The following is a 26,092-nucleotide window of genomic DNA, read 5'->3' on the forward strand; positions in this document are numbered from 1 at the left end:
ATACTCATTTTTGCAGAATAGTTTGGATTAAAATTATCAATGCATGAACGTGTACATCACTTTAATATTGAAGTTGGCGGAGCTAATTTTAATTTATATACATATATAACTTATTTTTAGAATATTAATGTATTTGTTGATTACAGTTTGTTATCAAATAAATGTAGTGGATTATAAAGTATAATATTTACATCTGAATTGTAGTGGACTGTAAGTAGAAAGCAGCAGAAAATACGAACATTTAAATACATGTGCCAGCTAGAATATGTACATGTGTATTGTTGTAGTGACTTTGAAATACGAGTAACGTTAAATTTGACAAGCGAAGAAGAAACGTTGTCAGTCGCCTAGCAACAGCGCATTATCCTGACTTTTGAACGTCAGTTGGACTTTTAAAATATGACATATCACCATGTAACGTTACTTTTCCCCCCGCTTTATGTAGCTATGTGAAATAAGGACGCTCCTACATATCTTGACTTACAGACAGCGTGCTTGGTCAAGCTTTGTGAAACTATTTTCTGCATGAGCCACTGAGAGCAGCGACATGTTGGCATGTAAGTAAACAATGGCAGTGCGCGCGGCTGTGCTAGCAGCGCTCCCTAGCTGCTCTCCCGGCGGACCCCGCCACTCCCCCTCTCTCCACGAAAACACTTTCGGGAAGAATAAAGTTTTTTTTCCTCACACGGACCTGTGCTCAGCCAGTCTTTACCCAGAGCCAAACTGTGGCCTAGCAGGAAGAACGGCTCGACTATGTGGAGAAAGAAACGGGAACTTGGGGAATCCTTGGCTTGTCTCGTGTTACTTGTGACGCTCGTCGATGCTTATCGATGTAAGTATGCTCGTGTTTGGTTTTTGCGGTTACATTTTGAACCCTGCGTAGTAAAGGGATTCGCGGAATAGCCCGTTACAGTCTATTTAGTGCCTCAGATTGAAAGCAGCTTTCAACCTGGATGTGACCACTTGGGCACGGTTTCAGGACTTTTTTTTTTTTTTCACCCAATAACTTTCAACATGAGAGCAGCAAATGGAGAACAGAAAGTGTGTGGGGTCATGACTCCTTTCTGCACCGTGAAACAATGCTGGGTCAACACGAGCTGCTTGTTATAGTAACTAAGGGGTAATTTCTGGGAAATGACGGTTTCGCAATGACCTCTGTGTTTTTTTTCAGGCCAATTCACAGAAGAGTAATTAGGTTGTCCACTTTGTCCATGCAGGCACCAGCCTCATCAGCCATCTGTCATGAGAAAACAGAGGACTTAAATTCCTACTGGGATCAGTCATGTCTTATTATAATGTAGCTGCATACGCCTGGTTGTATTAATCACACATGTGAGAGTATCAGTCATGGCAGCGTGCACAGTAATAGGCTTGTCCACTTCTGACCATGCAAACAACAACAATGGAAAGACAGCTTTGCACAATGTATTTGAATGACAAAGTATTTATGTCTCTCTGAAGTCCTGAGCCAGAGCACGGCCTCCCAGTTCCTGAGCAGGCACAAGAGAGCCAACTCTCTGTTCGAGGAGAGCAAGAAGGGCAACCTGGAGAGGGAGTGCATCGAGGAGCTGTGCAACAAGGAGGAGGCCAGGGAGATCTTTGAGAACCAGCCAGAGACGGTAAGCGGAACAGCAGCCCTCTGATCTCACTGTGTCCTGAGGGCAACGTGGTCTGGTCCCAGACCTCTAAATCTCCACCACATCCCTGTTTTTGACAGCAATTCAAATACTGAGTGAAGTGAAACTTCAATGGTAGTTCTGATGATCAGGCAGAGGGGATGAAGAAGAAGAAGAAGAAGAAGTGAAAATTCAGGGATGAATTATGCAGTGAAAGGGAAAGAGAATACAACAGATTATCAGCAGACTAAACCTGCAACTAATGAGTGTTCTCATTATTGATGAATCTGCCAGTTATTTTCTTAATTCATCTTTTTCCATCTTTAAAATGTCAGAAAATACCTAAAAATGCCTGTCACAATTTCCCAGAGGTCTTCCGATGTCTTTGTCAGATTGTTTGTCACACCAACAATCCGAAATCCAAATATATTCCATTTACTGTCATAGGGGACTAAGCAAATCACTAAATATTCACATTTTTTGGCTTTTTTTGGCTAAAACATGAAATGGTAAATGTCATGCCTGTTGTGCTTTTTTCCCCAGGAATATTTCTACCCCAAATATGTTGGTAAGTTTGCAGAATATGTTTTTTCACATGTTGCAATATCAGTTTTGTTTTCGCTTTTCGAGGCTATTTTGATGAAGAATACTGTTTGTTGCAGCGTGTCTGGGTTCACACCGTGTCGGCATCAGCAGCCACACCTCTGATTCTGCCATCCCATCAAATCTTCGCACCTGTGTGAATGGTGAACGACTTTTTAGTAGAGATGCTTACATTTTTATGTCAGTTTGCTTGTGAGGCTAAGACAGCTTAGTCTCACCTGTAAAATGCCTTTATCAGGGCTTTTCATCAACATCCTGTTTGTGTGTCCAAAACTGTTTGTTGCATGGCAGAGATCAGTAACCAGTGCACACCATTTCCATGCTACAAGGAGGGTTCAGAGCGCTGTGTGGACGGCCAGGCCTCCTTCACCTGTGAGTGCAAACCCGGCTGGAAGGGGCTGCGCTGTGAGGACGGTGAGTTCTGGTGACAGAGATTCTAAATGTTTAAGTTCAGCTTTTGAATAGGCACATGTGTACACTCTGGGCCTTACTTCTATTAGCATCCTGTGTCAATAATTTTTACTTAATTCAACTTAAAGCATACATAAAATCATACATTTTGCATTTTGAAATGGCTGAACTGGCTACTGATTAATGTTGTTTTGTGATGTGTTGACTGCACAGATATTGATGAGTGTTTAGATCCTGAATTTCAAGCGGGATGTAACCAAAAATGTTACAACTTCCCCGGTAGTTTCCAGTGCCTGTGTGAAGATGGCTACTTCATAAATAACAAAATCAACTGTGTGGGTAAGACTATATTCATTTCAGTTAAGATAAACTGCAGTAATGATATGAATTGGAAGGTTTTATGTACTTTCTGTGTGTGTGTGCGTCTGTGTGTGTATTAATGGATTATGTCACATGTATGGCCCTATGAAAGAGGAACATATTGTGCTACCAAGCAGCTGAGCAAACACAGATGCTTCTACATAGTATATTATCCTTTTTGAGTACTTCCATTTTATTTATTCTTATGGACAGTGGAACCCTATGTACTTCATAACAAAAACTGTGTTGTCCAGCTGTTGTCCTTGGGGCCGGACCATTTGTTATTTCTAAAGCTGACCTGAGGTGACCTCTTACATAACAGCATGTGAAAAGCTTTTAAAATCTGAAAAGATGGTCTATCCTTTTTACTGTAAACAGACCACCAGCTTCAAATCTGTGAGCTGTTAGAACCGGCTTATGGTTTGTGAATGCTTGTTGTCTCATTTCCGCTTATTTCTATCGGTCCCATTTTGCGTGGATAGCTGACTCAGTGTTTGTCTTTGTGTTGAATGCTTGTTGAGTACAAAGTCTTCACAAACATGAACTGAGTCAGTTTGGTAAATTTGCTCTGTCCTTTTTTTTGATGTGCTGCGGAGATTTAGAGGACCATACAGATGATTTCCACATCTCCTCCCAGTACATATCCCAAATGATAAATCAGTGTTGAGCCACTGCAAGCAAACACTGTTAGAACCGCTTCTTGTTGGAGCTGCAATTAATAATTAGTTTAAATTAATCTGTCAGTTAGTCATTCTTTTCTTAGTCCATAAAATTAGACCCTCACATTTTCCCCAAGACCAAAGTGACATCCTCAAATTGCTGATCTTGTTGGATAAACCCAGAGACGATCAGTGAATGACTGCTGACAGAGAACAGCAGCAAATATTCACAGTTGAGACACTAGAACCTCGCTTTTTATATGACTTAAGCAATGAGACAATTAAACTGGTTGTTGGTGATGGTGTTCAGTCCATCAACTCATTTCTGCACTACAGTGAAGGAGATACTTATTGCTTCTCTGCCAGGTTTCATTTCACATGAACATATCTCGTGAAAGCTGTGGTTTTCAGCAGCTGACTTATTCCTTGAAGTCACCACCAAGGAAGAGAACTCAAACGGTCTGTGCATGCAGTTGCACTGTATTACTACACAGTGATATGATGTAACTTTTACAAAAATTAAACTCTGCACAAAATTCTATGATATGAAATGATTTGAAGAATGGAGGTATAAAAGATAGTAGGCAATGTTATTTTTTTCATTTCATCCAGAGACCAATATCACACTTTTTGTCACTTTTATTTTTAACTCAGGACTCAGACAGCTCATATTACAAAGTCTCACCAGACCATTTATCTATTGTCACATTCAATTTACTGTTTTCCAGATATCGATGAATGCCTGATGTTCCCCAGTATCTGTCAAGAACCGGCTAAATGTGTCAATACCCCAGGCATGTATGAGTGCCAGTGTCCACAGGGTTTCAAATATAACTTCACCTCCAAGACCTGCAGTGGTAAGATTTCAGTTTTTCTCTGTTCAAACCCCACTGATGGTACAGTCCAATTTAAAAAAAAATGGAACAGATATTAGCCAAAGGCCTCTGCCTAAATGTTTGTTTTTTTGTTGTTGCAGATTTAGATGAGTGTGAGTTGAGTGTGTGCGATGGGATTTGTATAAACACAGTGGGCAGCTATGAATGCCACTGTGATGGTCGACAGGGTCTTCGATTGGCGGAGGACAAGCGATACTGTGAAGAAATCCCTGTTTGTGTTGACCTGCATGACTACAAACACCCTGAGATGCTTTACCTGGGGGAGCAGTTTACAGGCCTTCCTGTCATCTATCTGCGCTTTCGTCTGCCAGAGAACACAAAGTGAGGGTCAATCATAAACGCACACACACACACACACACACACACACACACACACACAAACACACACACACAAATGTAGTGTACTTATTGTCTTAATGGTCATAAGACCAATTGGTGCTGGAAATATACTACCAGTCAAAGGGGCAGAACTCTCTGTTGTTGGTGCCTTCAGGCTCACTCTGCTCTGAGGTTGACCAGCAATGGCAGTAAAGGTGATTTGTTGTCAAGCTGGCCCCTGGCCAGGATTTCTCCCACTGCTCCCAGTGGCCAGTCCAATTATTCGCTTGATGATTGAGTTGACTTTTTCCAGGAACAATTAAATCATTTGTTAAACGCCCCCATTGATTACCTGCCGCCCTGGCTGGTAGGTTGGTCAAATTGAGCTACCACTTCTCACATTCACTCACATTTCCCCAGTGGTAGGTGGGAATTTCCAAACCTAATGGTCAATGCTATTACATTTGAGTGCAGTAAGATTACCTTGTAAACTCATATTGCTGTCTATCTGTTTCCGGCCATTAGGTTTGCAGCAGAGTTTGACTTCCGTACATTTGACCCAGAGGGAGTTGTGCTGTATGCAGAGTCCTCACAGGACTCGTGGTTCATGTTGGGCCTAAGAGGCGGTCGCATTGAAGTCCAGTTTAAAAACCAGCACACATTCAAGGTCACCAGCGGAGGAAAAGCCATCAATGATGGACAGTGGCATGTGGTAAGAATGAGCTGTAGTCCAGTAATTCCCTCCATGTACTCAACTTGTTCCCTTATGGCTAACATAGTGAAAGAGGAAGTCCTAATCGATAAACTCAACTGATGGAAAGTGGATTGTGTGGTGCTAAACTGTGTTATTATAGCACAGTGAGAAAGGCTTATGATGTGTAATGTGCAGATCTCTGTGGATGAACTGGAGAGCAGCATCAGTGTGAAGATCAGCAAGGAAGCTGTGATGAGCATCAACAGCCCCGAGAGTCTCTTTACTTCAGTTAATGGCAAACTGGAGACCAAGGTCTACATCGCTGGTCTGCCCAACCGCACTGACAACATCATCAAACCTGTAAGCTGGTCATCTGAAAGCATCCACACACAATGAATCACACAGCAGACATGGATTTCCCCATTGACACATCTAATATCTGTATCAGAATCACCTTAATACCATAGTGAAATTAATATACATATGGATTTATGTTGGAGCGGCACCAATCTAGTGCTTCACTCAGTTTGTATCCATTCATCCATTAGATCAACCCTCGACTTGACGGCTGCATCCGGGGTTGGAACTTGATGAACCAGGGGGCGTCTGGTGTAAAGGAGGTCATCCAGGAGAAGAAGAGTAAACATTGCTTTGTGTATGTGGAACAAGGATCGTTCTTCTCTGGGGCAGGACTGGCACACTTCGACATTGACTACAGTGAGTAAGTTAAGCTAGATTTAATTTATCCAAAAGGGAAAATTTGGCCTCTACATTCAATCCAGCCTAAATATCTGGGAGCAGTGAGCAGGCACAGCAACAGGACCAAATGTAGTTTTGAGCATGGTGCCTTGGTGACATGAGTGTTGCCAAGCATGCATGTATTATGGGATGGGAGCGTAAAAATCCTCACTGAAAGCCCTCAGTTGACCCTGCTTGTTTTCAAGCAAAGGACTTTTTTATGTAGTACTAGAGGGGAACTCGGAGAGTGCAGACCTCCACCGAGGCCAATAGAGGTTTGAGCAACTGTGTGTAGGTTACCCCAGAGGATCGCTGGTACCTGTGAATGTGGATTGTGCAACAGCGTCATTGTATTTCTACGCTTGGCTATGTTTTGTCACTCTTGAACTTTACTACCATCTACTGGATTTTAAGATGTATGGCGATAGTGATTTGGATCCGCCCCAGAAATCAGTCAAACCAACCAAACCAGAAAGATACACATGGTTGCTTCCGCTGTAGCTGTTATATGTATGTATGTTTCATTTATTCCATATCATGACAGAACTTCAACTTGTGTTTATGGATGTGTATGGATGTGTGTGACTAGATGATTCTGGGACCTGGAACGTGGATATAAAGATGAATATACGTCCCTCCAGCAGCACGGGTGTCCTCTTTGCTCTTGTCTACAATAACACAGTCCCTCTGTCGGTCGCTGTGGTAACGCAGGGAGAAGAAGATGCTGTGAGTTCATTCAGACTTTTGATGCGTGTCTCTGCATATGTTGACCACTGACTATATATAAAGGTGGACAATGTGACAGCTCCCCAGAAGTGAAGCCAAGACATCTCAGTCGCCCCTGGTGGCTAGCTGCAGTATAGGTCATAAATCCCGCCCACTCCATGTTAGCAGATGGGCCCTGGGCAAACTGAAAAATCAAAGGACACGCTCCAAATGACGTCACCAGTGCAAGAGGGCTGCGCATGAATCTGGAATATTTTGACTTGATTTTTGTACAGCGGGAGAAAGTGGAGACACATCGTCCATCTTTATATACTCTGGGGTCTATGGCTTCACACATATACAAGCACAAACACACATGATTAAACATCTCAATGTTATTGCCCTCCATGCTCCAGAACCTGCAAGTGTTCTTGGACGGCGTCTCCGTGGCAACGCTGGACTCACTCATGTTGTGTTACCCCGACCGGCTGACAGTGCAGCTGAATGTGACTCCCACAGAGATCCAAATCTCAGCCAACTCCTCTACTGTTACCTACATGAAGTCTGATGCCCTGCGGGAGGCACTGGAGCGCCTCAACACCAGCATGCAGAACCCCATCAGTACATATGTTGGTGGGATACCAGGTTAGTCAAAGCAGCAAGTGCAAAAGTGTTTGGAAGATAACTATGAGCATAGTTTATTAGCTATATGTGATCACCACGAAGGGGCCAATGTGCTTCCCTGGCTATAATCATTTCAGTATGAATACCAACCAGTCCCAGTCTTTCTGTAAGAAAGCTTCTCCATATGGCAAAAAAGAAGTTCAAAGCAAACCCAAATTGAATATCCTCTCAATTATTCTGTAATAGCATAACTGTAAACCGCCCTCACTGCTGGCTCTATGACGCTGTACTTAAAAACAGTGGTGCTTTGAGCTAAATGCTAATCTCAACCTGCTGTCATAAATACAGCGGCAATGCTAACATGCTGATGTTTAGCACACAAAAAGCTGCATTCACATGGATTCAGGCAAATGGTAGACGGTAAACCAAATATCATTGTAGTGGATAAGAGCAGGGAAATTAGGAGAGGCCGGCAGAGAATACTGGCAAAGACAATGCTAGACAGCATCCATGTCCTAAATTAATATATTTTGATTCCGCAGTGGGATTTACAACCAGATGTTTATTATATATCTCCCCTCACATAAGGAGAAAACACTGGTGATCTGGACAGCGAGAAGCTAATAACTGAAATGGAGCAGTACTCAGAATTATATGACCATGCATGAAATCCTGCTGAGATACTACAAGAAGTCACTATCCATGTTAGAAATGAAGGAATGACCCTACATTGGTTTTGCAGGATTTTTCCTAATGCACCAAAATCCTGGACAATTTAAATTTTTGACCAGATGATGGCGCTACATTAAAAGTTAACATTAGGAAAACACTTAATCATGAGGGGAACATGAATGTCTGTACCAAAATTCATGGCAATCCATCCAATAGTTGTTGAGATATTTCACTAAAACCTAAATGTCAACCTCATTATGGAGCGAGAGGAAAACCAGGGGAGCAGAAAGGTCATTTTTGAAGGTCTGTACAAAATTTCAAAATGTTATTAGTTACTTTTCGTCCCTTTGAACAAACAGCACAGATTTGTTGTTAAATGCATGACTAAATACATGGATTTAGTTAAGTATGTCTCTCCTGATGTGAACAGGAATATTTAAGTTTACACTGTTGGAATGTAATAACGTTGCAAAGTATTTAACAAGGTTATATTTACAACCGTCTCTCATTATTGTCATTCTCACTGACGGTTCCACTCTCTCCCCGTCAGACGATGTCCCGTTTCCTGCCACCCCTGTCACAGCCTTTTACCACGGCTGCATGGACATCACTGTCAATGGCCAACAGCTGGACTTTGACGAGGCTCTCAGCAAACATAACAGCATTAAGTCCCATTCCTGTCCTCCTGTGTCTGCCCCTGAGAGTCACCCCGATGCAACGCACCCGCACAGAGAGTGACCTTAATTAACAACCGGATCACGTTAAAGAGCCTTCACATTAGTCAGCATCCCAAAGGGGCCGCTTCTTGGGATATTTGGAACGACAGATATAGAAGAGGAGATGGGAGGGAGGAAGGGATGAGAAAGAAGTGACAAGAAGAAAAGTTAGAGGTTGTGACTTTATAGGTTATAGTCATTTTTGTCGACTTTCTCTGATGGGTTTATTTTGAGATTTTGTTCGCGCTTTTCAACCGTACAGTATTATCGCTCCTGTCCTGGGAGCATCTTGTTTTCCGGTGTTTTTGTTTTTATTTTTTTTTCTTTTGTGAGGCACAACGAAAAGCTGGCTTGCCAGTGAGCTAGTCGGAAGCTGGATCGCCGGATGACATAGTTGTAGCAGTTTGTTGCGATAAATTAAATGCTTTCCAGAAAACATTTGAAAAGAGCTGAGCTCTGTAGCACGCATACCATGTTTGGAGCAAGAGATGGTTATGTTTGTGTAGGAAAATAAACAAATGGTCACTGTCGACCAGGCTTTGAGACCACCTGCATCTTTGTCCCTGTTGTTGAATCGTGGTACTATCTCTAAATCCTCTTCAAATCTGGTCTTGTGGAGGCAGACGTCTGGAGACAAGTAGCTGAAATTGTGGTTGTTGGTTGTGAAGGTGAAAACCACAGAGGAGGAAGCTGAGCCTTCTGTTGTATCTACTTGTTTGAATCACTATCCTTTGTTGGAACTCAGCCTTCCTGGACTGTTGTTTGTCATTGTATTGTTCCCAGAACCCACCGTGGTTGTCTCCAGATGTATACACCTCTCATTACGGCCGGTCTTGCAAGACTTCAACTTGTGCTCTTCTATTTCTGTCCCCAACTTCAGGGTTCTCTTGTTTCTCCTGTGTTCAGAATTCACCTTGTACATAAAACAAACCATCTTTAATGTATAACTTAAATGTAGTTGTTCAGTGTTGTGTTTGTTTTATGTTTGTTTTAATAAAATTGTTCAAGGCGACCTTATCTGATATATCTGCCCTCACAGAACCACACAGGAAGCTTCTCTTCGGAGTCATCTAAAATAAATTTCTGGAAGTTTGAACTGACTTCCTGATTCTTTCCTGGGGCCATCTTTCCGGCACAGCTTGTGTCCTAAGTCCTTGGTGTCACAACAAACTCATATATCAGTTATTTACAAAACACTGTCTGACCTAGGTATGTTTTCCTTTCACATCAAGTGATTTCTCCTTCATTTAGAGGTTCCTGGAGGGATGGATGGAAGCACAGCAATACACCATCATGCTCCATCTGCCACCATCTGTCCATTTTAGACTAGGTAGTCAAAATCATTTCCTTTCAATGTATACAACACATATTGGTAAAACCTTTTTATTGATAGCGTCACCACATCCATGAATTTTTAGGAGGTCTCAGCAATACTTTGATTTGGATGTATTACCGCTCAATAAAGTGAATAATGTTCATAAGAAAGTCCGTTATACACACACACACACACACACACACACACACACACACATATATATACAGTAACATTAGAATGCCACAACCTTCTCATATCTTGTATCAACACTAATTAAAGCTTGATTTTTCGCTGTGCGATGAGGAGCACTTGAAGAAAACTCTGAAGTGCGGTTTTATTGTAACCCTGTGTATGATAAAACTGAATGGTTCAGCACGTGACAAGAAATGAGGATACAGAAGAAATGCAAGTCAAGCAAAACTGTAGACAGGAGAAATGAAATGATGAATACAGGGGAAGGACACAAACAGATTTTCGGTCACAGACGCTTCAGGGGAAACAAAACAGAAAGCAAAATCTACTTCGAAAAAGAATTTATGGCCTGCAAAGTTATTTAAACTGTGTGATGACTGATCTGATTCCACCGCTAAAGTGGAGGAAGATGTAAGATTTAAAATGCAAGGCTTTTACTTGCAATGGTATTTTTGTGTTATTAAGAAGTACTTAGTCCTGCATTCAGAACCTCAAGTTAAAGAATGTACTGTAAGTCTGTGTTATCTGCCAAATGTACTTGCATCGAAAGTAAGAGTACTCATTGTGCAGTCCAATGGTCCCTGTCAGTCTTTTACTATTATATACGATATTTTTGCATTAATATGTTGTATTGTACTACTAGGTGTTTAAGATTGAGCTAATTTTAACTACTTTATATACTGTTGGGTAGTTTAATATACAGCAATGCATCATATTCAGTAAGATCACCTGTTTGTAGCTTCGCCATTCTGTGAGAAACACATATCTCGAAAAAGTCCATTTTTCATGAGCTCAAAAAACTTTGTGACAATGCATTTTCCATCTAATCTAAGATGGGTTATTTATTTATTTATTTATTTTAATAATAAGTAAATAGTAACTAAAGCTGTCAGACAAATGTAGTGGAGTACAAAGTACCACAATTGCTTCTGAAATGTAGTGGAGTAGAAGTATAAAGTAGCATAAAATGGAAATACATGAGTGAAGTACAAGTACCACCTAATTGCAGTACTTGAGTAAATGTAATGAGTTACATTTCACCACTGTCTGTACCACCCATGCTGGAAGCACTACATAGCTGTGGTGATTAACTAAATACCACTGAGCTTTAATTTTTGGCTTTTATTTATACCATCATTCGTGTGATAATGGGTGCACACACAAACACACGCACACACAGAGAGACACGCGCACAGTGAAGGAGGGGAGGGAGGGATGAAGGAGAGGAGTCTGCATCGTTACTAACTCCTGCCTGCACTTTTCAGAGCTGCTCCCCCCTCCTGAGGCAGCAGAGGCGTGCTGCCTTTCTCCGCAGAGTGGGGACTCAGTCCGGCCAGAGAGGACTCATCGCTCGGGGAGGAGGGTCAAATATAAAGTGCAGACCGCAATGGGGACGAGCTGAACCGCAGAGAGACAAGAGGACGCTCGCTGAGATTGATTTGCTGCGTTACGTGCGATATGCGGGAGAGGCACACGACAATTTAGCACGCGACGCTCCGAACGCACGCACGACTTGACATCAAAAACGTTAACCGCCAACGGTCGGAAGTACCTGAATACCTGCAGTGTTTCGCACGAACGTTAGCCTCGGCTCGGTGCGAACAGCGTTGACATTGAGAGCCGGGGGGGACTGAGAAACAGAGAGGGGCATAGAGAGTCTGCAAGACGGGACAGGAGAAAGTTTCTCAAGCTTGGCGCAGACGCAGCGGTTAAACAATGCGGCTGACCCCGACAAAGTCCCTTTCATCGGCAGCCCTGCTAATACTGCTGGTCGTCCGCTGGTCCGACAGCAGTAAGTAAACAGTTCCATGCTAGGTGGCTAGCTAGCACGCTAAGTCCCCTTTGACATTTGTGTTGTGGCTGATGATGAGACATGCCTGAGTTATTAACGTCATTAACGGTGCTTTAACTGTAGATGTTTCGCAACCTTTCTCAACTGTTTTCGTTTTTGGGAGCCAAAAATATTGCTCAACTCCACACTTGTTTGACCTTCTTGTTTTCTTGTAGGTTAATTAATGTCTTTCGGGGATGTCTTTCTTCTTTTGTAGTTTCATTGTCTCCCCAAGAGGCGAACCAGTTCCTGAGCAGACACAGGAGAGCAAATCAAGTTTTCGAGGAGACGAAGCAAGGACACTTGGAGAGGGAGTGTGTGGAGGAAAGGTGCACTAAAGAGGAAGCCAGAGAAGTGTTTGAGAACGATCCGGAGACGGTGAGTGTGTTCTAAAACGTATTAAAACCCCCAAACCACCACTAAAGTTACGGTTTGCAGTCAAGGTTGCACGCAGGTTTCCTCTCCAAAACACAACACCACTCCTCCTGTCTTCTTCTCCTGTGATGTACTGCAGTACCAAAAAACTCAGTTAAGTCAATTAACTAATCAAAACACTATTACCAGCTGAACTATTGTTTCATGATGGACCCAAAAATGTAGTTTTTGCCACCTGGTAGTTACCAGAATATATTAATCTGCAGGGTTGGTTGTAAACATCATGATCATATTGACTGAGAATTGATGACGGTAATGTAACACTAGACTAATGATTCATTGTCTGGGCTGCTGGTGTTCATGCTCCAATAAGTCCAGAGCGCTGATAGCTGTCAGTGTACATAATATTCCCATGTCAAAGACAAAGGCATGTTTTCTTCTCCTTTTGTTTGTTTCTGTGACAGACATTGAGTCAGCGTGACTAAGCTTTAGTTTATGAAATACAGTTTGAGTGAAGACACTGCCATCCCTACACCCCCTCTCATATTTATATGCACACATAAACACATGCATTGACTCGCGTGGCGTCTCTTTGGCTTAAATATATTCTATTTGCTGAAATTTGGCCCTGTCTGCTGGAGTTCTGCTTGGCTTAGGCTCCTGCTAAATATGGGGAACACCTGGATATCTTTTTTGCTCCTTTTACCATCTGTATCACTGTAAATGCATGTGAACAATGCAGACAAACTCCTCTGTTTCTGATTGGTCTCTTCGGGAGCTGATTAGCTGTTGCAGAATGAGCATGAGAATTGTGCTTCATTCACACAGTAATGCACATTGCCTCACTAATCTGTATCCATGCTCCCACCCTCCTTCTTTTGACGTATACCAACAAACAGATTCCTTTGCACTGCGTTGTGCTCAGGAATATTTGCTGCTGATTAGTTTCCATTCCACATTGATGAATGTACAGATTAGCCTTTCCATCCATGTGAATAGGTAAGCCTATTGAATATGTACGCATGTGCTGAATACAAACAAATAAGCAAACAAGCTCCAGACCTATAAATAACTTAATGTGTCAGAAAATGTGGCGACTAAGCGTGTGTGTAGTGCAGACTTTTAAGTCTTCTAACAGACGTCTGTGTGCAGTGAGTTGCTTGTGTCAGTGTGTGTGAGTGTTACTCTTGTAGTGCAGACTCTTACCCAAACCCCTTTAAAATGTTAGCTGTCCAGAAATATCAGCAACAGGTACATCCTGACTTGCAGAATGTTTTTGCTCTGTATGTTGTCAGTTTGACCACTTGATTTGCAAGTAACATATTCATGGAGGGAGTGTTTGTCAGCATTGCGCCGGTGATGCTGTGCTCTTTAACGATCGCTCTTAATCTTGAAGTTTTGCTGTCGTGAATTGCAGCGGAGAGGCAGTGAATGAGGCAATCGATGACTCAGAGATTACGCGTAAGATTAGCCGAGTGGAGAGACATGGAAGCTGAGGGAGGACTCAGGGCGGGAGGATTAAAGCGAAGTTGAGCTGGGTTCAGAGGAAAAGGTGATGTCAGGTGACATTCCCTCCAGTTGAGTTTGAATCAGACTTCGCCAGAATTGAAGCGTTGCGTGCCTGTAGTTTTCTACTGTCGTGCCACAAAGCTGCAGTCTCATTCGTAGCTGCATTATTCATTCTGAAAGTGCCTGTCTCTGACTCTGCATTTTCTTCTGCTGCAGCTCTCTGGCTCTGCAGCGCAAGGGAGAGTGGGGTGTTCCTGGATGCTCATGATTTTCCTTAGTAACACATGCAACCTTACACCAAGTTTCTGGTCTCTCACTAGTTAGGCGATCATTCAAGAGGGACACATAACTGATAAAAAAAAAAGGTGTCAGATCTGACAGTTATGTTAAAGTTAAGTTTATGAATAGTCCCTAACTAGATCTGGGACCACATGACATCTCAACTGAAAGTGACTGACCTTTGCATGTACATTGTTGCATCAAATCAGGGCTATAATCTTTACATTGTGTAATATATTCCTAGCTTTTGCAAACAAGTACAAGAGACTTTTTCACATCAGCCTGCTGCATCTGGCTCCTGCTGCAGCAGAGGCTGTCTGAAGTCTCTGTGCCTTCTTTCCATTGGTAGATCTTCCCAAATTTTGACGCACATGTGGAGGAGTACTGCAGCCAAGAGGCAGGAGGGATGCTGCTACTATCAGGAATGCAGAGAATTCACAGGAAGCCTTTGGCAATGGGCCGCACCCATTAGAGAGAGCACATACACACACACGCAGATTACAGGCTAATCTTATTGTAATCTCTATCTGAATACTAAACACTCACAAAGACAATTGTTGCGGTTGAAATTAATGGTTGTTTTGAGTTGCTTTTCACTCCCATGAGTATGCACAGCACAGAGATTGAATAGGAAACCAAACCAAATCCGAGATTATGTCAAATGTTAATGGGACCTCCCCACACACACATTAATTGTAATCATTTATTGAGATTATCTTGTTCTGTTTCGATTTTTGTTCATATGCCTGTGTAACTTTATCCCTCTCTCTTTTCATCTCTCCTCCCTCATGCAGGACTACTTCTATCCCAAGTATTTAGGTAAGTTATCATCCTGATGCTCTCTCTTCATCTCTACTCATAATAGTTGTCTTGACTGATTATATGTTTGCAATCTCATTTTTGTCTCTGTCTAGCCTGTGTGGAGAAGTTTGGAGATGCTGAAAAGAAGAAACAAGATCTGGTCACATGTGTCCACAGTAAGTTTTTTGCCCTTTTATCTGTCTACAGACTTTATTATAGAGCTTGATGGCACAACTGTAAAGCTGACTCTGATTCTGATTCTACTGTGTCCTGAACAAACTGTCTTTTTCCTCACCCTTCCTTTTCACTGTATTATTACATCCAGAGAGAGTAGTTGTACTGTGGGGTTGGGCTGCACTGCAGTATCACTGCATCACACTCAGGCATTCACTCTGTCGAAGTAGAAAAGGGAAAAGAAGGAAAGCTGATGAAAAGATGCTGAATATCTTTGGCAGCTCCAGGTCAGTTTTTGCCTTGTGACACACCTAGCTGCTTCTGACGTTGAAGTAGCCCCAATGTAGGACTTGTGCGTGAGCCCAGGTATCTATGAGTAACATTGCAGCACTTTGCTACCGCGATGCTGCACATTGGTGAATGAGCAACACACCCCTTCAGTCGTCACATACTCGCTCACTCGCTCTCTGGGTGGCTGCACCAGCTTCTTCGTGAGCGGAGGAGTGACGTAAAAAAATACACTGATGTGAGTGGACACAGGATTTCTGCTGCATCAGGATACAGGGACCTACCCGGCTTTGCTGCTATTGGCTGAGGAAACTCAGGAGGGGTTTCCATGACTCAGCTGCAGCATCGTGGCACGGCAGCTCTTTTTTCTTTTTTTTATCTATCTGTCAGCACACCACCTATCTCTCTCACTGCGAATCTCTGCCCATCTGTCTCAGTGCAGACTACTGGTGGGTGGTGTGTCAGTATCAAAGCAGATCATGACATTCCAGTCATTCCCTTTGTGAAATATTACGAACATGTAGTGTTACAAACATGGCATGTTATGGTAAGATATACAGTAGTTTGGGCCTCACAGTTGCACATGCTAAAATCTGATTAATTTCATTGTAAGCACAGCAGACAGTGGTTATTCTCCCACTCCTGCCTATTTCCGTTCCCTGAGTCAGTTGCCTGCAGACTCAGACTCTTTTGTGAATTGCTTTGCAGAAAAATAGTCATTGAAAACACATTTTCCCATTTTCTAGGGTATACAGTGTGTGACATGAATTGTTGCTGCTCTGTAAACTGTGGAGGGCTTATACAAATCATCATTGTGGTGACACCGCAGTGTGTGTTTTATTAAATGAAATTACGTTTTGACGTGCTGTTAAGAGACCGCTAGCATTTTAAACAGAGGAAACAAATGAGGCTCCCGCGGTTACCTCTGCTTGCTCACAGACACCAACTATAGCTAACCAGGAGCTGGTCAATTTGCTCTGATTCCTTTAAGGACTGCCTTTTAGAAATATGCATGCAATGTAAAGAAGCATATAAATATTGTGGTTCTTGCTGCCAATGTAAACATCAGTGTTGCATTTATGTACACCTGCGCAATCAACTAAAGGGTTTTTCTGCATGTCAAAGCTTGAAAATCAGCTGATTTTCCAATGTAGCACCCAAGTGTAGTGTGGATTTAATGTCATGGTGAGTTTGCTTTCACTGTACTTAGAACACCAGATGTTTCACTAATGAAATTAAGATGTGTATATGCTCTGTTTTGTACATCATTCAGTGGGAAATAGCCTGATTTGAAGGTTGTATTTCACATGTGAGCTTATCTCTGTTGTGCTCGGCTCATTTTCTCCAGACACTGTCCTTTTCTCTCTCAAACTGCTCAACATGTCTGGGCATGTTAGCTGGAGTTCAAACTCCATGGCAAGGAAAGGGAAACTGGAAGAGAAGAGAAAAGATTTGCACATGTGCTGACTTACACTAGGCTGGAGTGAAAGAGAGGGCTCAAGTGAAATTATCTAATCGGAAAATAGGACAAACAAAAATGAGCAGACCGTTGAATTTCCATTTGATCTTACTTTTTGTGAGCCAGAGGACAGGTATGCTGGGAAGGATGGAATTAGGGCATCTCCGGTAGGAGGGCTTAGCCAGCATTAGGCTATTTATATTGAACTCCTGATATGCAGAACATAAGAGATGCCCTTCCTCTGTCTTGTTTCGGTATACGGTTACACTCGTATGCATCCTGTTTGTAGAGACTCATTTTTAAAGCAGTAATCACACTTCTTTCTCTGTGTCTGTCTGTCTTTGTTTGTCCCACCCTTTGAAGATATTCCAGACCAGTGTTCTCCATCGCCCTGTAATGCCAGAGGTACAGTGCGCTGCGAGGACAAAAAGGGCGACTTCCTCTGTCACTGTTTCACAGGCTGGGCCGGAGCCAGATGTGAGAAAGGTACTGTCATCACTATGGGCAGGACAGGAGAGGGTATATAGTTGGACACTGTGTGCTAGAGCTCAGCAGAGGTAGAACTTTTTTTGCATCGTCATTCAGTGTCATATCCAGCGTCTGTGGATAGACGTCACAGCCACTGTGACCTTGGTTCTGACAGACGACTCCTGTCCAGTCGACTGATGGACAAATATATGACGGATGAAAGTGATGGGAAGCCTGATCTTTCTAGCATTCTTATTGTTTGTCCTTTTTTTTTTACTTCACAAAACTCTAGCTTTATACTTTTATCTTACAATTGCAACTGTTTGCATGCATTTATAGTATCCTACTGTTGCTGCTGCTGCTGTTATTAATGATGTGTGAGTGGTGTGTCAGGTCAATATGAACTGCATGCACAGGAACCCCCAACAGGAATCTATGTGTATTTTTAGAGGTCAAAGCTAGTTACTATGTATACATAGAAGCCTGGTTCCAAAAATGTTGGGACACTGTGGAAAACACAAATAAAAACAGAATGTAATAATTTGCAAATGAACCGTGTTTACCAAAAAACGTTTTACAAAGTGTTCTCGAGCCCATGTGGTAACATCCTTTATATAATCATGTGTTTACAAAGCGGTGAACCTCGCTCCATTCTAGCTTGTAAACAACTGAGCCTTTCGGGGATGCCCCTTTTATACTCAATCATGATACTATCACCTGTTACCAGTGAACCTGTTTACCTGTGAAATGTTCCAAACAGGTGTTTTTGGAGCATTCCACTACTTTCCCAGTCTTTAGTTGTTCCTGTCCCAACTTGTTTGAAACATGTTGCTGCATCAAATTCAGTATAAACAGATATTTACAAAAATCAATGAAGTTGATGAACATTAAATGTTTTGTCTTTGTACTGTTTTCAGTTGAGTGTATGTCAAAAAGGATTATCAAGTTATCACATTCTGCTCTATTTATGTTTTACACAGCATCCCAGCTTTTTCAGAATGGGGGTTATGTGAGGGGAAGCTTGCATCTCCTCTGAAAAAAGTGAAAGGTAGACCAAGGGTTTCAGTTTTAGAAGGAAAATGTAACAAATATGAAGTGTTTGAGCAGGAGCTGGAAAGCTCACATAATTTACACAGGCACACTGTGAGGGAGAGGGAAACATGTTTCTCTGATTTATGGCACGGCCACCGTTCCTCACATTTCCACTGTGACTCATCCTGCCACCTTACTGTGAGAGGAAACCAAAACAGATTCAGTTTGATTCGGTCTGAGTCTTTTCCACTTGACGACCGCACTCCTCCTAAACACTCAGCTGCAACACTCAGCCACAATGACATAGTGTGGCAGTTATTTGTAAGGCGTCTAACAAATGCATATGAAATTTAAGTGAGCCTTTGAAAGTGTATCAAACATCACGCTTTAAAATGTCACTTTCAAAATCGGTTATGTTAAATAAAACCTGATCCGGAATTACGGTGGGAAACCTTAACACCATCCAAGCAACCCAATGCTGTACACAGCCCATGATGATGTTTTTCCTGCACTCATGTTGACTGTACCACCGTCCTGTTTGCAGATGTCGACGAGTGCAGCAAGAGAAATGGAGGGTGTGACCACGAGTGCAACAACACTATGGGCAGTTACCGCTGCTCCTGTCACCAAGGATACATGCTGGTAGGACGCCACATGTGTAATGGTAAGCCACAAACCGTAGATGGACATCAGCTAACAACTGGAGCCATTTCAGTATAACACAGAAAACACTTTGTTTGACTCAGTCTGCTTTTGAACAATTTTCAACCCACTACAAACTATAAAAATGTTTAGTTCTGCAGATAATGTTGTGTTAGTAATTTCAATTAAATTGTAAGGAATTTGACAGTTTTTGTTGTTGTTCTTGTAACATAAGTGCCTTGTAGGTCCAAATTTAATATTTAGGTCGATTTGAATCAATCAATCTGTCTTTTGGTTGGTTTTAATGTCCTACTCCTCAGATGAATCCAGTTAAGGTGTCAGCCGTCTATTTCTGACACGTTTTTCTCTTGACACCAATGAGTACCTCCTTAATGAATAACCTCCTCAGATCACGTCCTTCCAGCTGAGGAGTTGACTTTATAATTTTCTTGGTACTGTTCTTTGTAGATGTCCAGCTGACTGCACTGTTTGTCTTTCAGATGTGAATGAGTGTGAGGACCCAGGTGTGTGTGGAACAGCACGATGTGAGAATAAGGAGGGCAGCTATGATTGCCTGTGTGATATCGGCTACGTCTACAACAATGAAACCAAGAGCTGTGCTGGTATATACACACACAATGAAAGAGTCACACACACACACACACACACACACAGAAACACACAGAGTTTCATGTGAACTGACTGAGGAGCAGCTTCAGCCTCAGCAGGACTTGATGCAGCTGTGTTGTGGGGGTCAGGAAAGGAATGCAAAGACATTTGGAGAAATTCTGTATAAGTAGGTAACAGGTCACCGTCTCCAGGCCTGACTGACCCTGTGAGTCACATTTGCTGGGTACATAACGTTACAACATGAGGCTTTTGTTTATTTCAAATATAGTCAGATGAGCTAAATTACTGTTCACAAACACAGAAGACATGCTGTAGGTTTAGGGGTTAGAGAGGTTGCTCTTCAGAGTCATCTTAAGCGCACCGAATCATGCTTTAAACATGCAGTGATTTGACAACAGCCATCTTTACATTTACACCAGCATCATCAAGCCAGGCTTTGGAGTAGCCTCAGACATTGTTGAATGTAATTAAGAGTGCAAATGTACTAATATGATCTTGAATATTACACTGTATGTAAACAAGTTTAATCTCATGTTTTCCTCTAAACTTGTCGCAAGAGGCATTAGCTGACTGCTCAGCATCAAGGAATGGAATGCTGTCGCAGGGCAAAAAAGGTTCTGTCTTGGTATTTAATAAGATAACATAATGAGATTAATAACCACAACCAGTCAGGTCTGTCGGTAAAAACTTTGAATAAGAATTCACAGACTTAAACCAAAGTCATTAATCACTTGTGTGCCCTGTTTAGCTCTGCAGTGGAAACCAGACTTTTCATAACCTCTCCTCTGAGAATGAACATTTATTAGAGACAACCTTCTCATGGCCATGTACGGTTGTACATGAAGGGGGGAGACGCCACCCAGTCAACGTCAAAGACCACTCGACTCAAGTGTTGTTTTCATTCCCTGATATGTTGACAGGAAAGACATCAGATTTTTTTTCATGCCTGTGGGACTGGTGTTATTTTTAGGACCTTGACAGTTCGTGTTTTGACTAATTCCTTCACTGATGGGACTCTGATAACTTCTTGAACTCTGAGTTTCTGTAACTCATGATTGTCATCTCTGTTTTTCCTCTTATCTCTCTGACCTCCTCTGTCACTTGTCAGATGTGGATGAGTGTGAGTCGGGTGTGTGTGCAGAGGAGTGTCTGAACACTCCAGGGAGTTTCCGCTGCTTCTGTGATGGTCGTCAGGGCATGAAGCTGGGCCAGGACCTCAGGAGCTGTAAGGTGAAACACATGAACTGTGGCAAATATTATCCAACAATATCATATTTCAGCTTTCACCTTTGTTGCAGTCACGTACTCGCAGTCATGAAGCAGCAGCATGTGTTTTCTCCAGCTTGGTTTCTCTCTGTGTTTTCACAGCCTTTAACTCCCTGCATGTCACCGTCTCTGAAGAGGAACTCTCGCTCCCTCTACCTGGGCCGCATGTTCAGCGGTGTACCAGTGGTGAGGCTGCGTTTCCGCAGGAGGATTCAGACTGGGTGAGAAAGTTTTGATGCTGAAGCATAAAGGCAGATGATTTATGAAATGGTGAGAGTGTTTTAGTTTCACTTACAGATGAGCATAGAAGTGAATCTGAGTGTACATTTCAGAAACAACAGTAAATCTTGACTTGTTTAAGGAAGGTTATGGGAATTACGCCAAGCACCAAACTAACCCTGCCTGAGGAACTGAACATCAGAACATGTTGCTTCACATTCTGCATGGTTCTTAAAAGATGAAGTAATTCAGTCTCTACAAACAATGTGCTTCCAGTTAATATTTTCTGTGGAGCTCTTTCTTTAAACTCACTTGATATCTGTGGTCTTTAGTGGCCAAGCATGATTTTAATCTTTGGACTTTGATCCTGTATTAAATCCTTGCTCATGTTTTTGTTATTTTTGTTCATTTGTTTGTATTAAAGTGATACGACAGCGCCTTAAAGTGCAAATCCAAGCCCAGGAATGAATTGGTTGATTGGTTTCAAAAGGTTGACTGTTTTTTACCATACATAGTCACTTTATGAAGTTGTATCAGCTAATTCTGAAAAAAAAAAGAAAAAAGAAAAAGAACTTCTATTATTAGCTGGTGTAACTCTGCTTTTCTGGCATGGGCTACACTGGGAAAATGCCACTTTGTTTGAGTGCCAAGTGGATAAGAGATTAAAAAATAGAAAATATATTTTTGTCACTGAAAGCAACTGTTTCTCTCCTACTTCTTCCCGCCCCTTCTTCCTTCCTTATTCCCTCATTTCATAATTATTCTCAATTATCTTTGCCGTACTCACTTACTCATTTCTCCCCTTTTCCCAGCTTTTCAGCCGAGTTTGACTTCCGCACCTACGATCCAGAGGGGGTTATCTTCTTTGCCGGAGGTCACCTAAACAGCTCATGGATTGTGCTGGCTATGCATCATGGGAAGCTGGAGCTGCAGCTGAAGTACGGCACAGTCAGCAGGGTCACCAGCAGCGGACCCATCGTCAATGACGGCCAGTGGAGAAAGGTTGAAGGTTTTACTGTTATGAACAGTAACGCACTGTTTGCATTGGCCTCATTAGCTGATTGAAAGCTCCTTAAATGTCTCGTTCTCTTATCAGATCTCAGTGGAGGAGCAGGGCCGGAGCCTGGTGATTAAGATTGACAGGGAGGCCGTCATGAAGATCGCAGTAAACGGTGATCTGTTTACTCTAAAGAAGGGCATGCATGAGCTCAATCTCACCGTGGGAGGAGTCCCTTTCAGAGAGGATGGCCTCGTCAATCAAGTGGGTGTTTGTATGTGCTTCTGTATGTACTTGCGTGTTTACCAAAAAGAAATGTTCTTTACGTGTTATGACTATGACGTAGGTAAACCCCCGCCTGGATGGCTGCATGAAGGAGTGGAGGTGGTTGACCGGTGAAGATACGTCCATACAGGAAACCATTCGTTCCAACGACAACATGCAGTGCTTCAGCGCAGAGGATCCGGGAGCGTATTACCCCGGCACTGGCTTCGCGCTCTTCAACATCAGCTACGGTACAGTGTGTGCACGTGCCTGTGTAATGCATAGCATGTCTGGGGTTTACATAACAGAAAAAAAGAAACTAAATTGCTTCTTCCTGAAGTAATTAGTCAATGTTTAATTTGTTTGGGTGAATGGTAGTTGGCTTCCATCGTCGCCTACTCTTTTGTCAACAGTTTGTCTTATCTTTGTTTGTTGATAAAGTTCATGACCCACTGTTCTCATCACTTCAGAATCTCAGAACCTGAGCGTCCAGTTGACCCTGCGTCCAACGTCTGCTATCGGAATGCTATTTGCACTCATTTACCAGGACAGAGTCCCTCTCTCCATCGCTCTGGCCGACTATCACCCCAACACCGATGAATGGCGAGATGTGAGTATTTAAACCTGTGTGTGTTTGTAACATGACTTTGTTTGATCTGTAGACTGACTTTTTCTGTGCCTTCAGTTTGTTCTGGTATCGTTAGGTGATGTCATCATCGCCAGCTCTCCTGCCCCACTGTGTGATGGTGAGAGTCATGAAATCCAGGTGACGATCTCAGGCAACCAAACCCTGCTGCTGGTCGATGGCAAGCCTGGACGTAGTGAAGACGCTGAAGTTCCCTTTGACCTCCTGTCACAATCCAGCACCTTTATAGGAGGCCTCCCTGGTGAGGACACGCACATTTACATATACATTTTGCACCATGCCATTCATACTGTATGTGAGGGTTTTATTTGCACAGTTTGCAGTGATAGTGGTGAAAACCTTGGAACCTTGGAGGGAGGACAAGTTTAAGTTAGCTAAAAATCCTAGTGTTGGTAAATGTGTTTGCTGAGTCTGACAGATTCAACACGCTGAATAATAGTGTTTTAGATACTTGTGGTTAAGGCTTCTGCGCAGCCTCTCTTGTTATCTGCTGGATAACATGTTTTCACATCCTCCCCCCAGATGTTCCTCTGGTGTCCACACTGGTGTCGGCTCCCTACAGCGGCTGTATGGAGGTCCGTGTTAACGGGCAGTCTGTGGACTTGGACCAAGCCATCCACAAACACAACGACATCCGCTCACACTCCTGCCCCCTGCTGGACTCTTTCCAGTGACCAGAGCGTTCGTCTGCCAAAACTGATCCATACGCAGTTCATTCAGGCAATGGGGATGATTTCCAATATATTTATAAAAGCTTTGACCAGTGGGGAGATGTTTTAGATTGGAATGTTAAACAAAATAAAAAAACTGGACCAGGTATCGTGGTGCCGCTTGGAGCCTTAGCCCAGGATCACCCTGTCCTTTTACTGTGATGACACTGCTGCCTAGAGGCATTTGCAGGGAATTTCACAGTATTCTCAGTATAATGACTCAGTAAGGTAGTTTGTCAGCCAATGAGCAACATCTGTACTAGGCAGACGATATGGGAATAAATGCTGCACAACATTGCCTCAAAAACTGCCCATGTATCACAGCCTTGTAAAGCCCACAAGAACACACAGGGCCTTATCTAGATCAGTGTCAGTGGTTGGTCTTGGGTCAGCCTACTACGCCTGGCATCCTGTGCTTAAACGCAGATCTGACTGGAACTTTGTAGGCAGAGTGACTCTTCGCTGCAGCAGCTAACCTGATACAGCTGTGGTCATGTTGCTTACATCCAGTTCACCTAAGGCCCACGTTCACAAAGCTTGAAAAAATCAAGTGCTAATGTAGAATCCAATGAAATGAAAACAAAATATAGGGACCAGATAAATAGTCCTACTTCAGCTACCCTACTCAGAGAAAATAGCGAATAGGTGCTCAGATCTTCATGAGTGTTTGGTGCGTAATGACTTGGGGGTTGACTGGGGATTAAATGAATCTTATTTACCCCTAAGAAGCTGAATCCCCTCCTTCCCCACAGCAGGAAGGCGCGCTATTAGGCACAACTTTGTGTTCTGTAGAAAACCTTGCACATTGTCGCAGGCAGAAATGGACTGCCTATGAAGCCATTTTCTTGATTTCCTCTCAAAAAGCAGCACTCCATGTCTGCCTGCAACCTTAAAAATCAACCATGTGCCTCCAAAGAACAACCAACCCGAACATCACGACAGCTTCCCTCCAAACAGGTGAATCATTTCACAAAGGTTCAGTACTGTAACACACAAACAGAGCTAACGCTTCTCCTAATGAAATGATGTACTCATTGCAGTTAATACACTATGCATTTCCACCTGTGCATTTTGGAGTATTACAGTTTCTCAAAGAAGTGACTGACACCCCAATTCTCAATAATCTCCAACAATAACGTCGTCACAAAGGCCCCTTCTTTCCCTCAGAATCACCCACTCACAGTTAATACCTGCCATATACCAATCTGAGGACGATATATTAGTCACAGAAGCACAGGGAGTCTGGAAGGGGCCCCCTCCACGAAGGAGGGAGTGAGCACTGCATCGAACGCACCACACAAGCTACTGAGAGTAAAAAGAGTGCGCTGTAATATACTGAATATGTAAATAACGTGACTGTACAATGCTTTATAGAAGACAGAAAGTAAACACTACCTTATGCTCACTGAGGTTTTCTGCACATTTAAGTTGATCCAAAGTCAAACGGTGATCCGAGTCTCTCAACTTCATCTGCTTTCTGAAAAAAAGTTTGAGCGATAAATGCCGATTGTTTTCTCAAAATGGGTATGGGGAGATCGTGAAAGCAATAGTTTTTAATTTGATTTTATAGGTGCTGAGCAAATCAAAACACAATAAAAACAAAGAATGTCAGAGGAGCATTGTGATTGAGAATGTCAAAAGGGCTCCAGTGTTATTTTACTTCCCTCTGTAATGTATCATTTTCTAGTTTCCTGATGAATGAATGCCAGAATATAGAGCTTGACGAGTTATTGTTTATTTTTATCATGTGTTGTGTATTGAACTTGTCTTTAGTTTTTATTTTTCACTTTAACTGCCAGTATGTGTACAATGCTGAGAGGAGTCTGCCTTTTGAGTTTTAACTTCCCTCAACAGTGAAAATCCTATTTAAAAACAAAAATAAAAGCAGTTGTATGAACATCATAGAGTAAAATTGTATTTTCAAAAAACGCATTTGTATGCTGTGTGTTTATGTCAAAGATAAACTTTTCCTGTCCTGCTCCA

The 26,092-nt window shown here is 42.5% G+C and overlaps 2 protein-coding genes across 2 annotated transcripts; both read left to right on the forward strand.

The window, feature by feature from the left end:
- The first annotated feature begins 693 nt into the window (after positions 1-693).
- pros1 (protein S) lies at positions 694-10,106 on the forward strand. The gene is made up of 14 exons (XM_076730331.1): positions 694-832; positions 1,462-1,619; positions 2,160-2,184; positions 2,279-2,362; positions 2,511-2,633; positions 2,844-2,969; positions 4,378-4,506; positions 4,626-4,866; positions 5,389-5,575; positions 5,753-5,917; positions 6,106-6,274; positions 6,885-7,021; positions 7,417-7,645; positions 8,847-10,106. The coding sequence occupies exons 1-14, from the start codon at positions 754-756 to the stop codon at positions 9,032-9,034; spliced, it is 2,040 nt and encodes a 679-aa protein (XP_076586446.1). The 5' UTR covers positions 694-753; the 3' UTR covers positions 9,035-10,106.
- A 1,656-nt stretch (positions 10,107-11,762) lies between these two features.
- Positions 11,763-26,092, forward strand: gas6 (growth arrest-specific 6). Its single transcript, XM_076730345.1, has 15 exons — positions 11,763-12,311; positions 12,568-12,728; positions 15,308-15,332; positions 15,428-15,490; positions 17,599-17,721; positions 19,280-19,399; positions 19,878-20,000; positions 21,116-21,237; positions 21,376-21,494; positions 22,305-22,494; positions 22,589-22,753; positions 22,836-23,004; positions 23,224-23,363; positions 23,439-23,640; positions 23,922-26,092. The coding sequence occupies exons 1-15, from the start codon at positions 12,236-12,238 to the stop codon at positions 24,071-24,073; spliced, it is 1,950 nt and encodes a 649-aa protein (XP_076586460.1). The 5' UTR covers positions 11,763-12,235; the 3' UTR covers positions 24,074-26,092.

This window comes from Chaetodon auriga, chromosome 1 (assembly GCF_051107435.1).
Source record: "Chaetodon auriga isolate fChaAug3 chromosome 1, fChaAug3.hap1, whole genome shotgun sequence".
NCBI lineage: Eukaryota > Metazoa > Chordata > Actinopteri > Chaetodontiformes > Chaetodontidae > Chaetodon > Chaetodon auriga.